The sequence below is a fragment of the Hippichthys cyanospilos genome, chromosome 19, assembly GCF_059441005.1.
Source record: "Hippichthys cyanospilos isolate Australia breed blue-spotted pipefish chromosome 19, RoL_Hcya_1.0, whole genome shotgun sequence".
In the NCBI taxonomy this organism is placed as follows: domain Eukaryota; kingdom Metazoa; phylum Chordata; class Actinopteri; order Syngnathiformes; family Syngnathidae; genus Hippichthys; species Hippichthys cyanospilos.
The window spans coordinates 6205795-6222477 of NC_142387.1; the positions used below are offsets into that span (position 1 = coordinate 6205795).

General features: G+C 35.5%; 1 protein-coding gene across 2 annotated transcripts in view; it reads left to right on the forward strand.

Moving 5' to 3' along the window:
• Nucleotides 1-2428: 2428 nt before the first annotated feature.
• LOC148407740 (receptor activity-modifying protein 3) overlaps nucleotides 2429-16683 on the forward strand; it is a 31895-nt gene continuing 17640 nt past the window's right edge. The window contains exon 1 of one of the 2 annotated variants that reach the window (XM_088402058.1): nucleotides 2429-2767. In XM_088402058.1, coding sequence (XP_088258184.1) covers nucleotides 2716-2767 — 52 coding nt within the window. In that variant the 5' untranslated portion in view covers nucleotides 2429-2715. The remainder of the gene's footprint in view (nucleotides 2768-16683) is intronic. The other variant, XM_088402057.1, reaches the window with a different exon arrangement.

The window sequence follows — 16683 nt, forward strand, 5'->3', positions numbered from 1 at the left end:
TTGATGCACTTTATATATTTTTTCTTTTTTTTTTTCTTCGGACTAACCTGTAACTTGCATAAAGATCTTTGGCTCAGAACTACATCAGAAACTATAAAACACTTTTGCATATTGTCTAAAATGTTAATATGGAAGCGATGAATATTTCAGACAACAAATTTACAAAAGCTGTAACAATTTTACATTTTCGAAAACAAACTAACAGTAGATGAAACAAATTACAATTAAGACAAAGGAGAGTGTTCTGCCTTGCTTTTTTCACTAGCATTTCACCGCGGATGTACATGTTGACCACAAAACAGACAAAACATCACCTCATGTTAATGCTCATCTCATGTCTTTAATTGCATGTTCCTAGGTTCTCTCCTTTGTTTACATGCTAGTACTGCATTTTTGCTCATTTGCATGGCACTCTTGATTTAAACATGCAGTGCAAATGTAATACATTAGCCTTGATCTATTACGTTTTGCTTACATTGGCTTTTCCAAGGTTGTCTTCTGTTCATACTGGCATTTCTATCCACCGAGTAGTCAAACCAATTTTCATTAACCATTTGTGATTTTTCTTTTTACTCCCCTAGATGGCACTGTTGGTTTTAACATCAAATCCTCATGAACAACATGATTTTTATTTTTACTCTAAAACCACAGGAAAAAGCATCACAATTGTATATACATATTAAAAATGGTATCAAAATAATATAGTCAGTCTCGCTAATCACCGCCATCAGTGGCTACAATCATCTTAATATAGCTTTAATTAGAATGACTTTATATTGATATTATAGTCTAGTCTAGTTTCAAATATTAAACGAGTTTTCTAAAGGAAAAATGTGTGTCTCGGCTCAAAAAATGGTTCAAAAACATTGTAATAGAGCATGGCAGCACGGTGGGAAAAAACGGAACTAGTTAACCACTAGTTAACCACTAGTTATCCAAGGAATGCTTGCGTGTACTTGCGTCACCAAATTAAAGAAATTGCTACTATCTAGTGGCTGTTAGTCTGCATTGCAACTGCTGGGCTTCCCATGATAAGAGCAGGAAGAGTTGATGAAAATTTTGGTGAGAGGTGAATCTCCAATATATCCGACGAGATGGAGGGGATAAAGATTACGAAGTTCCGATGGCTAGACTTTTGGATGGATGAATCTCAGACAGCCCTTACTTTAGGGTTTATTAAAAAAAAATGATAGGACCCGTCACAAGTATGCAACATACTATGAAAAACTATTTTTAGGATTTTTATAAATATCCAATATACAGAATACAACAGTGGTTCTCAAACGGGGTACTTGTACCCCTGGGAGTACTTGAAGAAACTTCAGGGGGTACTCGAGATTTTGAATAAAACAAATGTATAAACACACAAACAGACATCCAAAAATCCTTTAAAAATAATTATCGATTACATGAATTGTTTCAGGACAATATAAGTTCATAAAACACATTTTATGCTCAGTAGGTTATTCAATTTCATCATTGCAAAAACCCAGATTCTCCCCCATACTAGAATGGTTGGACCCAGCTTGTCATATGCCACCTCTTGTTACCTGTCAAGTTCATGATTTATTTTTAAGACCACATCTGTACTATGGTCCCAAATAAGGACACTTTAAGTTTGAATATTTTTCTGACAACAAATATTTATTCAGAATCATTTCTTTTTGAGAACAGGTCTGACACTTTATGTTGATTATTTTTGGGCGGACAAAATGTCATTAATAACGAAGTTAATGATTTATTTTTGTGAACAGATTTATTCTGTGACCCCAAAAGAGGACGCTCCATGTTTAATATTTTTCAGTTGACAAATATTTATAATAATTTATTTTTGAGAACAGGTCTGACACTTTATATTAAATATTTTTGTGGCAAAATAGTTGTTAAATGACTTCTTTTTGGATCTATGATCCAAGAACCAACACTTTAGGGTGATTGTTTTTTTTTTTTTTTGTGAACCAATACAAACCAAGTAAATGACGTTTGGAAGAGTATAAAGTTGAATAAATCAGACACTGATGCCTTTTTTTTTTTTTTTTTACCCCAAAATGCTTTGCATTGTTTAATGAATACTTGGCTAAAAAGGGTGCATCACAGAAAAAAAAGCTTGAGAACCACTTCTCTATAAAATCCGTTTACTATGACACTATTTGACCACAAGATGTCAGTGTTGTCATGCTAGTTTTTTTTGTAAAACGTCACCGGTTCAACGTTTTTTTGGACAGTCCATTTGCTTGACAAAATCTAGTCAATAAAGAACGGAAATGAACTATAACATTCATATTATGAAATATTGGACTATTGATATTTTATATGTATATTGAATAGCAGATACTAATATGGATAAAAAAGGGTGCGAGTAGTAGAGTAGTGAGTTGCACTGCTCCTCCTCCTCTCTTCCTCCTCCCCTCAGCAGGATGCTGGACTGGTGCTGAGCTCTGACTCCTCACCACAAGTCTCGATCATCATCACCAGGGCACACAGGGACACGCACGGAATCTTTTTATTTGTTTTCTTTTTTGGAGGGGGTGCTTGTGACTGGCGCTTCTTCCGATTGCTATTCGAATCCTTCCCCGGTTGCCTCCATTCTGCGGGCAGCAGCATGATGGAACTTGGTCTTGTCTTTTAGGGATAATAATGGTCCGCTTCAAATGGACATTTTCACCGAGCTGAGCTTAGCTTTCATTCAGAGTCCAACCGGATCCACGCAGCGGGATGGATACAAATGAGTTTGCAGTGCTGAAACTTTTTGTTGTTGGGATTTTGGGTAAGTAGACTTACTCATGTTTTATCATGGTTTCAAAATGCAAAGTATTTAACTTGAAATTATTTCATCCGATACTGCTTATGAACATTTGCATAGCACACGAGTGCACCTGGACAGTTTCATACATCATTAGCTCGACCTGCAGTATTTAATAAATGACCACTTGTGACGAAGAAAAAAAAAAGATTGTGAGGTTGATCTTTTAGAATGTGAAATGCGCAGTGGATAAAATGTGGCTACACGGGTTGATTATGTTCATGTGAAGAACATTTCATTATTCTGCTTGTCCCTATATTACACTGGCATAGATACAGTAGAATCTACTGAGTACAGCAGATGATGAACAAAGATGGTTATAGGACAAATGAAGTTAAATTGCATCAATTGCCATGCATGGCACACCTAATTATCTCTCAAGGCACATTAGTAGGAAATCACTGAGTGTCATTCTAAGAACTGGGTAGAATATTTTAAACATCTCCTGTGACTTCTTAATAAATTAGAAAATATTCAAAATATTAGAAAGTGTTGTTCTGCAATGAAATTTATGCAACATTGAAATGGATTCCATTAGAACAGTGGTTTTCAATTGGGTGTACCAGTGCCCCTTGAGGAGGTAAGTGAAATTTTAGCAAGGTTTCTGCAGGTGCCAGCAAATTTAATCTGATGCTTTTTAATGCCGTGATCGGAATAGAATGTAATTTTTCAAATTAAGAGCAAAACGAGAACCTGGAGAAACGTATTGCTAAATTGTATTGAGTCCTTTGCCTTTAAGGTTTAAATTTGATAAGGCTGCCAATTGTTATTCGCGTCAGGATTTTCCAGCAGATGATGAAGAAATAAAACAGATGATTGTACATGATCGTTCCTCCTGAGATGCTAAAAAAACTACCACTACAAATGTGGTTAAGACGTTTCATGTAAGACACTAATGTAATGTAATGTTTTGTCGGACTGTGTGCTAAGTAATTTGATTTACACTTTTATTACCAGGTTTTTTGCAAGTGTTTGGCTAAAGAGGGTTTAAAAATAGCAGGTGAATTAAGGATATTAATTACTGAAGTCATCAATTGATTTGGTAATTAAATACTAAAATAATCCATTGTCTTAGGTACTTTAGCGGTTAAAAAAGGAAAGTACAAAATATAAAGTAGTTACAAAATATAAAGTAATATAAAGTACATATATATATATATATATATATATATATATATATATATATATATATATATATATATATATATATATATATATATATATATATATATATATATATATATTTTTTTTTTTTTAATTCAAATATTTTAAAGTAATCAATTCATTTAGGTAATGAGAGCTAAAGTAATTGATTAAATTACTAACCAATTACTTTAGGTAAATATTAATTTAATTGACTTCTTTCGGTAATAATTACTAAAACAATTGATTTACTCTAGGTAATAAGGTATTAAAGCAGTCAATTTCCTTTTAAATTAAGTAACTAAAGTAATGGATTAAGTTTAAAAAAAAACATATGAATAAGTCTTTGGGGTTGAATGAGTTAAGTATAGTTTATATTGAATCAATAGAATATAATACCATGAACCTATTCCTCAAGTGTCAGGATTGTTAATATCCACAGTGTGCATTGACGTTAGCTTTACGACTTGGGTTAAACATGGGTATAATGAGTCAAACGTATCATGAACAAGCAGTCCATGACTAGCGTCCAAGAGGGACTATACCATAGCACGCCCCAGTGGACAGAGCTGACCTATATGGAGGCCAATGGGACCTTCTGGATCTGGCTCATTAGCTGGTCCTTAAAGGATTAAATCATGTATGAAAGTATGTTTCATGTGGAAAGCTTGCGACTGGAGTTTACGTACAGTATGTACAACGTTTGAGTTGGTTGGCGTGAGGAAAAAACACAATCTGGGTGGTCGGCATAGTCATGCCTGTGTTGATGTGGAAGCTCAAACTAAGTTGAGTTCAGTTGACATGATTTTATTCTTTAAATGTTTTTTGGAAACATTTTCTTGTTTCCATTTTTTCTTTTGAGTACATGTCATTTTTTTCCACAAAACACCATAAACAGTGCAATGCATTGTTGAATAAAAAGTTTCGTCATGTTCCAATCAATTTGCTCTTAATTTGAAATGAAATATGTACTGTTCCAATCACGGCATGAAAAAATATATAATTGCTGATATCTGCAGAAACCCTTGTAAAAAGTAAGATGAGGAGTTTCATTTACACAGAAAAATAGCGCATTGCCACCATTTTGTGGCAATCAACTATATTTGACAAGAGTTTAGAATAGAGTGACCCCATTTTCAAAATCAAAAAATGGGACTTGGCAATTTTGCTGAAATATTCAATAGACTCTCATGAGGAAACAAAGAGCAAGTAAACCTGGTGACCGGTGGTTGTGTTTATGCTTCAGCTAATGCTAAATGCTATCTTGTCGGACAGTTCCATAGCCCTTAACCAGTCAATGCACTCACCGTGATTCAATGTTTTTTACTTGGTGCCAATCGTAAAATTTGCAAACCTGCAACTTGAGTCAGCACGTGGCTCTTCTGAATTTGGTTTATCAAATAAATAATAAAATGTTTTCACATACTGTACCCCCAACTATGTGCACACACATACTGTAAGTCGTTGCTGTTCGGGTCATTGAATTTGTATTTCTGTTGATATTTGAAATGTCCGACTGTGTGAGTGGTCACTTAACGCATCTCCAAAAACTGAATGAGAGAGTACATTACTCACTTTCTTTTGTTTCTCCAAGTAGTTATTGATCATTGAAGGACTTAAAAAAAAAAAACTATAAAAGTGAAAATCAGTTGGCACACCATTGGAAACATGTCGCCAGAAAGCTGAGCTTGCACTGGTCGGACTTTATTTCCCATGATTCTTCTACACAGAAGCAGGAAATAGCTCTAGTTCTGGTGTAATGTGAAAGTAAACTGTTTGAAAGTAAACTGTTAGTTTGAACTCCTTTTTAATTGCATTATCACATGACAACTGTGTGCTTAAAATACATATGGTCCAAATGATTGATTTGGCTTAAAGGGAATATGTGTAATTTTTCACATGCACCTGTGGGAGCTTTAGGGGCATTACGGTAAATGCAGCAATACACGCTCCTCCTCCAGCTGTCCGTAGCTATATCAGACAGGGCAACCTCCGGAGTACCACCCCCATATAATATAATTTCATGATAACTAGACCTACGATTACCTTGAAAACATACTGTTACACATTTATTTGCAAGTTTTAAAAATGTATAATAATTTAAATAATTGAAAATGGTCTAAAACGGTCTGAAGCACTTAAAAAAAATAAAAAGGATGTCGATACGCAACCTAATTAAATTCGAGACAAAACAATGGGGCTGCTGAAACCCGTCAGGATTCAGAACTCAGTCTGAAAATTGGGTTAAAAGACTAAAGAAAAAGACTAAAACCATGCGTTTCTACCATTTTAAACAGTTTCTGTCAACTAACATGGGAACACAGTATGCTGTTGGAATGCAACTGAAAATAGAAATGTTCGAGACAGAGGGAATACTGTCGCAAAAGGATTCAGTTTCAGTGGTGCTATCAGCACAACAAAAGTGGGTGACGGTGATAAAGAGGATGGGAGGGCAGTCACTCACCAATTTGGTGTGACTATCAGGAGCTGATTGTGTCGCCGTCATGCAAAGAGTCAACCTTGGCGCCACATTATCCACCACTGACCAACACTGCACACTGACATTTTGCTGAGGATGACTTTTTGAAAAACCTCTTGGAGACATGGGCATATGTTTTGTGTTGTGTTTGGGACCACCCTGCTTAGACATAATGCTTGCATTGCCATTTTTCTTTGTAGTTTTCCTTTCTAGTTCTGGTAAACTACAAAAAAAAAAAAAAAACATACAGGACAGATTCATCTGGTTGCATCAGGTCAGTAAATACTGTCCATGCAGCAGGGATTTCCCCATATTAGCCTCGGTCTAGATGACAATTTTCCCATCAAGCATCCCTGTTGGGATGATGAAGGTTTGAGAGCAGTTTGCTTAAGAGAAATAACCCAGGAGAATCATACCGACTCACTGTGATCTGTTACTTTCACGCTGAGGCCTGCAGTTCACATGAGTGTAAGATCTCCATCTGCACTAAAGAAGAAGAAGAAGAAGTCCAACTGAGTGCAAAGCATCTGCTTGGACCAATAAATAGCTCCGTTCATTCTCAGGGAACTTGCCTGGGGCTTCTTCTGTACCACTGAATTGAGATAGAAACATTATGTGTATCGTCTTTTTGTTTTTTTTTTTGATTTGTTGAGGTTTGGTCAGTTGGACTGTATTATATGCAGGTGGCTAATCTTTGTGGTTCAACAACACATGGACTTGTTTTGCGTTACTTTTAAATCAATCTGTCCATCCGTTTTCTATAATGCTAGTCCTCATTAGCGTTATGGGTCAGCTGTAGCCTATTCTGGTCGTGACAACTCCCCACACTATAAAAACATATGGGTCGAAAATGATCTGTTTCTTTTAACCCAAAAAATTGGGTCGAATGAATAACTCTCAAAACAAACTCAAAAATTGTTTTGCACAAACACCTTTTTCTTTTTTTTTTGTTTGTTAATTACCCCCCAAACACTTTAAAAACAGTTGGGCTTAAAAAAAAAAAAAGCAAATAAAAAAAGCTTAAAAAACAGACCAATTCAATATATTTTCTTATAGGTTTGACCAAACGTTCAGTTGTTTTTTTCTGTGCAACACAAAACAATCCAATTGGGTCAAAACATTTGACAGTTTGACATAACTCTGTACTGTTTTGTATACATATAAAACAACCCAAAATATTGGGTCAATACTTTTTGACCCATAATTTTGAACCCAAATATTTCTGTAGATTATAATTTTGACCTAACATTTTGGATTTAAATAAAAAACCCTAAAATTTCTGTTAAAATAATAATAAATAGCTATGGGTTGAAATCCACAGGAGCGACCCAATATTTGCGTCAATTTGTCACAACTTTATGGGTTATTTTGCACAACCCCATGTTTTTAACCATGTGGGTCATTTTGTGTAAACCTAAAAAGTTGGGTCAAATGGAACCAAATATTGAGTTGGTCCCTTATTTTTTTATTTTTTTAACCCATGAAACAACCCAGGTATTTTACTTGGAGCAACAGTATTGCTTTGTGTAAAACCACCCAGACAGTTGGGTCAAATCCACCCAAATATTGGGTCAGTCCTGTTTTTCTAATCAACTGGGTTGTTTTTGTAAAACAAGCCAGAAATTTGGGTCAAAACAATCCAAATGTTGGGACGGTATTTTTTGGACCGATAATTGGATATTTCTGTTTTTAGAGCGGATATTTGGGATGTTTTGTGGAATTTTGATTTGAATTAAGACCCAACAATTTGGGTTTAATTAAATAACCTAAACAGCTGGGTTGAATAAATAACCTTAAAAAAAAGGGTCTGTCCCTTTTTCATCCAAATTAGGTCATTTTTTTTCCCAATTGTTTTCAAATGAATCATGGATTTTGCAACTTTATAGTTTCAGCATATTTTCCTCACAATATAATGTTTCCTTTTTTTTTAATACAAATAGAAACATGCAAACATGTCATCACACATTCCACCTAATCTTTTACAAAGGACAATAATTTCTAAACGAACTAAAAGAAAGCAAAAACAAAAAGGAAAGCTTTGATAAATAAAGACAAAGTAGAACCCCCAGAGCGCGGTCCGATTTTCACAAGTCCAAGTTTTCAGCATTGGTAATTATATATACAATATTAGAATTAACATACATACGTCGGGCTAATGAGTATGACACTGAATGCCACTGCTCCAGTTAAGTTTTATAGAAGTGAACTCCTTTTAAGAGCATGATTCATCATTCAGGAAGCTGTAAAAATTTCATGCAACAGGAGAGGCATGAACTTTGTCTTTTTGCCCCTTTCTGTTCCTTTCAAAGTCTGACACACAGGTCTCACTGACACCACTGTCTGTCACGGAGCGCGGCCAAAAAGTAGCCTGCTTTTACTCTCCTGGTGAAATCCTGTCGGTATTGACCAAACTGTTGGCTTTTGTGTTTAAGAAACGGCGCCAGTGCAAAAGAGCCAAGTGGAAGGATGCCAGACAGATGTCTATTTATACCAGGATAAAGAGGATCTGACAAGGGGATAGTTTGCAGCCAAAGGCCAAATCACACACTGGATGATTTGGAGTGAATAAATAGGCTGACGGTTCCTTAAAAAAGAGCATTGAGTCATCTAATGGTTGAGTGGAGATCAAGAAAGAAAGCAACAAAGATGGCAGACAGGAACTTTTTATTCCACTGAGAGAAAATGTTCCCAGGATTACAGTGGAAACAGCCTCATAAGATAGAGCAAATGAGGAAAATATTCAAATGACCCAAAGACTGTGTTTACACGGAAGACTTTAAGATTCTGAATTCCTAATTCGGAGTTTAGGGCAGGACCCAGACAGTTTACTACTTTGTATAAATAAAATGTAGAGCAGTGGTTCTCAACCTTTTTTCAGTGATGTACCCCCTGTAGAATATCTTGTGTGCACACATATCAGCAATGTACCCTTTAACCAGTACAAACCATTTTTGGGTTAAAAAAAAAAAAAAAAAGGACTTAAAACATGCCATCAGTGTCCGGTTTATTAAACTTTAGACCCTTTAGACTTCATTTGTACTGATCCACAAAAAAAAATAAAATAAAATAAAATAAAACAAATATATATATATATATATATATATATATATATATATATATATATATATATATATATATATATATATATATATGGTTTTAAACATGAAAAAAAAAAAAAAATATATATATATATATATATATATATATATATATATATATTTCTTACAATATAAATATAAAATGTCGAACCATTCTAGGGGGAGGAGAATTTGGCTTTTTACAACAATGACATTAAATAACCTATTGAACATAACATTTGTTTTATGAACTTATATTTTCCTCAAACAATTATGATTATTTTTAAACAATTTTCACGTTTGTTTGTTTTATTCAAAATCTCGAGTATCACGCTGAAGTTCCTTCAAGTACCCCCATTTGAGAACCACTGATATATATAGTCTGAGGTGAACTAAGTTTGACAATTGGACATAGTTAATATTCATTTCACATATTTATGATTAATATTATAATCATTATTCACTTGTGTGTCATTGTAGTGTTAACTTTTAGGCACATCTTCAGCATTTGCCATATGCAGTAAAACAGAAAAATGGCCTAGTTATTTTGGCCACGAACAAAATCTGAGATTCATTATTAGCACTTTAACTCAAGCATCCTCTCATCACAGAATCTCTGAGCACATCTTCCCATAAAATAGCCTATTTAATCGTAATGTGTTCCATTCTCTTCATTATCCTGTGGTGTATTGTTCTCATTGAATGGACTCTAAAGAAGTGTTGCAGAACTTGCATTTCACTGTCACTTGGTTCTCCTCCGCTGTAGTAATGTTTTGAGTGGTAGAAAAAAAAAAAGAGTAAATTGGCTTCACAGTAGAGGGCTTGCCTTTATCTGGCAGAAAATAATGATCACTTCCTGCCTCCAAGGAGACCATCTTTTTCTGTTTGTATTTTGCTAATTCTACTCCACAAAGTGCTAGCATTGCATTAAAGAGCTTTATATATATATATATATTTATATATATATATATATATATATCCGTTCAGCGGCTACGCTCGTATCTCGAATTGCTCGTATAGCGGGCAATCCAAACCCATGTTAATTCGTGAATGCGTGCAACGCGCGCCGAAGCCTTAGGTAAAAACGACACACTGTATACATATATTAAAATTGAGTGACGTAATCTGCTGTACACTTACATTATATGATAAATACAATGAATCAATAGCTTTTACCTTTAAAACGACGAGACTTGAGCTTGGTGTAAGCAGAGGGGGGCAGAGTCTAACGCTCAAAGATTATACGACGATAGATATGCTATTGGTCTTACAGTGTTACAGTAACTCTTTCAGTCAGGGTGCAAATCACGCAGATACTAAAACATCATCCTCTTATTTCTTTCTTTACCGCTGCTAGTAATTTTAGAAGCTATGTCTAACAGATAAAGTTTGCAAAGTCTTCACAACATTCCGTTTTTCACTAATTTTCTCTGCTTCCTTCCATCCTGTCCCATCAAGCTAGATAAAGGCGTTCGGCCAATAGCATATCGGCATTTCTGTGATTGACGTGTGACGCCGGCCAATAGCATCTCCGTGAGTGAGACCGGGTGACCTTAATCGACCAATAGCATATTCGCATCTCCGTGACTGACTGATAATTATTCGCACTTTTTTTTTTAAACGGTTGGAATGTATTGACAATTAATTTTAAAAAAAACACACATTTAAACCAATGACAATTCTTTGTCCTGCAATCGGCACATTTAATTTCATGTCAGCTGTTTTTCCCTTTAGCTGTACAAACACTACACTTAAATGGTAATATATTTAGACACCGTGAGTGAGACAGTTAGTGTGACGTTGTAAGACCAATAGCGTTCACGTTACTGCCACAAGTATCTACTGATGATTGATGATGTCGCTACTGTTGATTTTAATTACGCAAATTAACGAGAACATTTCTACATACTCAATGGCCGGCATGTCGAATTGCTCGTAAGGTGAGAGGTTTGTTCGTAAGCGGAGGACAAAAATCTCCCTGATCCACGCTCGTAAGGCGAATTGTTCGTAAATCAGGGTGCTCGTAAGCCGGGGGCCGACTGTATATCTTTATCGTGCGACATGTTGGTGCCAAGGAACTATGTCAACGTGCTAAGAGGAGCTTCCATAAGACAGAGCATATAGACTTGTTGTATGAGTACACTGCAATTTGTTTAAATAGAATGCTTTAATAAGTTTAAATGTGTGATAATAAGTTTGAGATGTGTTGAAATCTTGTGTGTGTGGGAGATCTAACTGCTGGGTCTGGAACATGTCCCCATGATAAACAAGGCTTCACTCTAACAGCAAATGAGATGTCAAGGAGGTTAGAATGAGAACTGGAGTCATCAGCAAAATAAACAGAAAGGTGATGAAAGATTTTGGGTCATTTGATTTCATTTTAACACATTTATTAAGGAGTGGAGCTATATGGTGGCCATGGGTGGCCACAGGTACCCTTTTCATTCTCTGGCCACACTTTTTTGCACAAATGCGGTATTATAAAAACTGCATGTTTACATTTAAAGTCATATAAACAAAAACTAAAATTAATTAGTTTATTTTATAAAACTCTGATGTGAATTCCATCCCTCACTGAGGTTTTGTGTCACCCTGGCCACCCTTGTTGAAAATTTTTGGTCTAAGCCCCTGTGCAAACTGTCAACCTCATAAAACCTTTAGAGCTGGGGTCCCCAAACTTATTATTTTTTTTAAATCAGAGGGCCACATTACTCCTCTCTTCTCAGATGGGGGATGGGTCAGTTTATGACAAAAAGTGTGACGATCCCACAGATGTCTCAACGTGAATGTTTCTTGTTTTCCAGAATTCCACACATGACCAAATATTATCGGGGCTCTTGACTGGGAAAAATATGAAAATAAATAACAATATTAATGCCACGTGTAACCAAATATTATATCTGTTCTTGACTGGGAAAAAAATGAAAAAATATAACAATATTAATGCTACACATCAACTATTAATACCACTTTCTGTGAACTTAACAGGAGAAAAAATAAAAATAAATAACAATATTAATGCTACACATCACCAATTATTAATACCCCTTCTGTGATCTTGACATGGAAAACAATTACTTGGTCAGAAAAAAAAAAAATCATAATGCATCTCTAGTGTTATTCTGGGGGCCGGGCAATATGCAGGAGCGGGCTATAATAAAGAAATGATTTAAAAACATAAATCAGTCATTTTTAGACTGTATGTTTATTCTATTATGTTTTAATGTTATACTCACTCAAATTTGTGGCTTTTTGTTTTCTCTCCAGCGTTACACAAGTTGTATTGATTTTCGATAGACTGCAGTTGTTTGCAGAGACAGTGTGTTTTTTAAGGGCGTCACACAAAGATTATGAAACATTTCAGCAGAGTTCTTTTCATCGATCAATATTTGCCAGTACAGTAAGTGCTTGTGAATCTTATCTTTAAGTCCGTTTGTCGTGTTTGTGAAGAGACTTTGAGCAAAATGAGAGTGTATCTCATTCCGCTGCTGTGTTTTGGCTCTTACCACCCACTCCCAGTCACTGTCAGGCTGTGTCAGCCTGACTTTGTCTATTACCAAACAGACAACATGGGGGGGATGTAAATGATGTTGTGTCTTTGAATAAGTAACAAGGGAAAATGTTTTGTGTCATTTGGTCTCTAGTAGAAGACAAATGAGGTTTAAAGGCACACTTGTTTTTCAACATCTGCTCTTTTGACACCGTGCCATGAAAATATTACTACTGTCAAACACGTTTAGTGGAATACGGCTTATTAACGTTTATCATGATGTAATGCCAAACAAATGTTAAGACCTTTGAAAGCTAAGAATGTTCTGTTCCAGCTTTCTTTTTTTTTGCATCATCAATAAGGAAATGGAAGTAAGCTGCTTTGGTCTATTTTTGGCCTGAAATGTGTTTGAAATGGCTGATTTGAGGAGTTGTGTCGAGGAGTCTGAATCACGTCCTCTGTAGTGCTGTTGTTCCGCTTGATTATCCACACAAACTAAACTAAGCTAGCTCGGAATTTGCAGCCTTTGAATCAAGAAATTCTCTTTGTGATTATTGTTTTGAAATTTCTTATCTATCTTCCACAGCTTGGCTTAAAATAATGCCAAGAAACAAAGTATTCACTAGATTTTCCAAAATTGGATGCTGATGAGGTGCTTAGCGATACAGATAGACAGCAGGGGCCTAAGAAGTGATGGGATGATCCTTTTTCTAAGTGCCTGTTACAAAACAGCTTTAAGAATTTACATTTGCATGCTTAGAGTTAAAACATCTGCAGTTTGTTTGCTAGTGGCACTTTTTAGTGCTAGAGTGGCATCGTGAATATTACACGACAGAACTTTTGGATTGACGTTCATATCACAGTTGCCAGTTAGACGCTGTCTCGAAAGAGTTATTAAAAAATCGATTAACCTAAAGTTATTTTCAAATCATCAAGTGATCTACTTAAGTCGAATGTGTGGTTAAGTAAACTATTATTTTTTTAGTACTGTATCTTCTATAAATATGACTTTTTAGACATAAAAAAACATTGCCTATGCTCACCATTTTGCGTCACGATTAGTTTTAGCACGCTAGCAATTACCATTGCCTTCATGATTAGCTTTAGCATGTTAGCAATTACTATTGAACGTCAACAAACAGTAACTCCCTATTATTTCACACATACATGTTAGAGTATATTACACACAAGCGTCCTTAAAGTCATTCCCAGATGATGCTTCAACAATATTCCAAGTTTAAACTTGAGAGTGAAGCTGCCGTTTAGCTACTAAGAAGTCAATAACTTCCTGTTCTTTTTCTTGACATGCAGACTGGGCACTTTTTGTGCTTGTCTGCCCCCTACTGGGTCAAATTGAATTCTGAGTCACCATAAATTGTTTGTAAATTCAAGATTCAAGTTTTTTTTTTTTTGGTCATATGTATAGTAATACTATACAATGACATTCTTATTCTGTCCACTTCCCCGAGAAGACTGTATTCCACAATTGAGCAAATAATAAAGTAGGCAATAAAGCAAAAAAAACAACCATAATAGAACAATAAGGGCTGTTATAATGAAGCACTAATAAATGAATAAACTCACATTCCGAGCATATTATGCAGTATATGGAGTGGAAGAAACTGTATTCAAATGAAGATGATAATACAAGCCTCATAATTTTTGGGATGTTCTTTTGTTTCTTTTCTGATGCTCCATGTGCTAATATCGTCTGTAATGAAATCGTGTTATAATGAAGCTGGATATCAAGATGGTCTTTCCATAAGTGTTGTTTTTTCCCCCCAAAGTACTGCTTGTGGTTGGTATGCCTTTTCCACTTTGCGATAATTGAACTTGTCTTTTTTTTTTTAACTGAAAACAATCTTTCTCCCTTGCCACCATTGCAACACTCTGTACGTCTGCAAGCATTGTTCTGGTGGTGGATTGACTTACTGGACTTGGTCAACTTTTCCCCCAGCCCCATTGCCAATCCAAAACTAAATGCTGGTATGATTTCAATAAGAGGTCCATGAAACATAATAGCATCTTCTATAAAGGCTCCCGGCTGAATTCATTATGCAAGGATATTAAAGACTCCCAATAACTTTAACAGAAAGTGAATTAATTCACTGCCAGCCCAGTTGAAATGCATTTTTGAGGTCTACAGCCCTCAATAGCAGTGACCAAATTCAATTATATCGTGATGACCTGCAAAACTCATGTTTTAAAATCAATTCTACTGCCTTTCCTGACATCAGCAGTGCAGAGAATTCTTTTAGACTCCAGCCATCATCAGTGATCTGCCTCATTGACCTCATGCAGATGACCTCCAGGTTTTGTTTGAGCAGCTGTCTGTCCCCCTAGAACAGAGAAAAGAAATCACAAATTAGGAAGGAAAACCTTTTTCATAGTAGCTTTGAAACTTGGTGGTTAGTATGTCTGCCTTATAGCTGTGAGATTTGGATTCGAAGATGGTGCTTGTAGTTTTTATGTTCTTCCAGTATCATACCTGGAATTGGCGTGGGACCTCCGCCTTCCTCCCATGTCCAGAAACATGCACGGGGTCTCGACACTGTGTCCAATTCATCTGAAAATTTTATCAAGCTATAAAAGCTGACATATGTCAAGAACAATAATGGAGAGGAACTTTTCTTGGATAATTTATTTAGGTACAATTAATTGTCCATCAAGTCACTTACTTATTATTTTACTTAAACTCTCCATCAGGTCACAACTGTTTACAATCATATAACTAGGCTTCCATCTTTCATTCGAGCGATTGATATATCGTTGAATCGAAATAAAGAATGAACCTGCCTTTGTTATCTATAATTAACTTAGCATTTCCCACAAAAAGAAAACCTGAAGGACTTTTAAATAAATCCCTTTAAAACGGGTGCTGAAACACTGAACAAGAAAAATATTCAAAGCCATAGTATGCAGATTTTTTTTATTTTCATTCAGTCAACCAAGTTTTAATGAGTTTTTGTAAATCCTCTGCTCTGAACACATAATATTGGTTGGAAGACCCCATCACACAATAAGACCTCTGTGTTGAACAAAATAATGTTCACGTAAAAGCAAAAATATTTTAATTTTTTTCTAATTTCTTCCTTAGAAGTTACATAAAGTAATTGACCTGTTTTGCCATGCAGACAGCTCTTGGCATAGTAAAATGTTTTACAAATATCATATCTTGAGTGAATCTTTACATTAAGCGAATTTATGGTATGCAAATTTAGAAGATTAAACACTAGCAAATATGGTCTAGCCGTAGCTTCACAAAAAAGTGTGTGAGCAAACGCTGTGTGGTGCGACCAAAAAGGTGGTGCAACTGGTGAAACTACAGCAAAATTTAAGGTAGAGTCTTATAAACGCTAGGAAAACAGAAGTCATTAATAGACACTTCATTTCCAACTGAGCATATTTATGCATTTAGGAACTTTTTCTATTCCACCGACAACATACCTGCAGTGAATCCCTTACATGGGCATGCCATAATTGCTTCTAAATGTTGCAAAAACCCTTATTACACTAATCATAATTGGGTCATGTTTACACTCCTGGTGCGTGTAATTACTGTCTCTGCTTGTAAAATAAATGTAAGCTTGTTCCAACGAGTGACAACGAAAGCAACATTATCTTTTGGTCTGAATATTTGCTGAAGCATGCGTGATTTTTGTTGTTCAGGAAGTCTGCTGAGCGTCACTCT